The following is a 282-nucleotide window of genomic DNA, read 5'->3' as shown; positions in this document are numbered from 1 at the left end:
TCCTCCTCAGTGGGCACGTAAGTCTCCTGCTAAACCCTTGACGCAGGCAGAACTGGTGAAGGAAGAGGAAGAAATACCGAGGAAAAGGGAAAAGGAATCGAAAGAGGCAGATCCTCCTCAATGGGCACGTAAGTCTCCTGCTAAACCCTTGACGCAGGCAGAATTGGCGGAGGAAGAGGAAAAAATACTGAGGAGAAGGGAAAAGGAATGGAAGCAGGCAGATCCTCCTCAATGGGCACGTAAGTCTCCTGCTAAACCCTTGACGCAGGCAGAACTATTGGC

The 282-nt window shown here is 51.1% G+C and overlaps 1 protein-coding gene across 1 annotated transcript in view; it reads left to right on the top strand.

The window, feature by feature from the left end:
• Positions 1-282, top strand: part of LOC119588557 (golgin subfamily A member 6-like protein 22) — a gene marked incomplete in the record, with an annotated part of 70129 nt that overhangs the window by 7827 nt on the left and 62020 nt on the right. The window contains 1 exon segment of the mRNA XM_037937197.1: positions 107-282. Within this exon segment, the coding sequence (XP_037793125.1) occupies positions 107-282 (176 nt within the window).

Source organism: Penaeus monodon, chromosome 24 (assembly GCF_015228065.2).
Source record: "Penaeus monodon isolate SGIC_2016 chromosome 24, NSTDA_Pmon_1, whole genome shotgun sequence".
In the NCBI taxonomy this organism is placed as follows: Eukaryota; Metazoa; Arthropoda; class Malacostraca; order Decapoda; family Penaeidae; genus Penaeus; species Penaeus monodon.
Note: the sequence above shows the minus strand (reverse complement) of the source record. Positions and strands in the feature narration are given on the sequence as shown.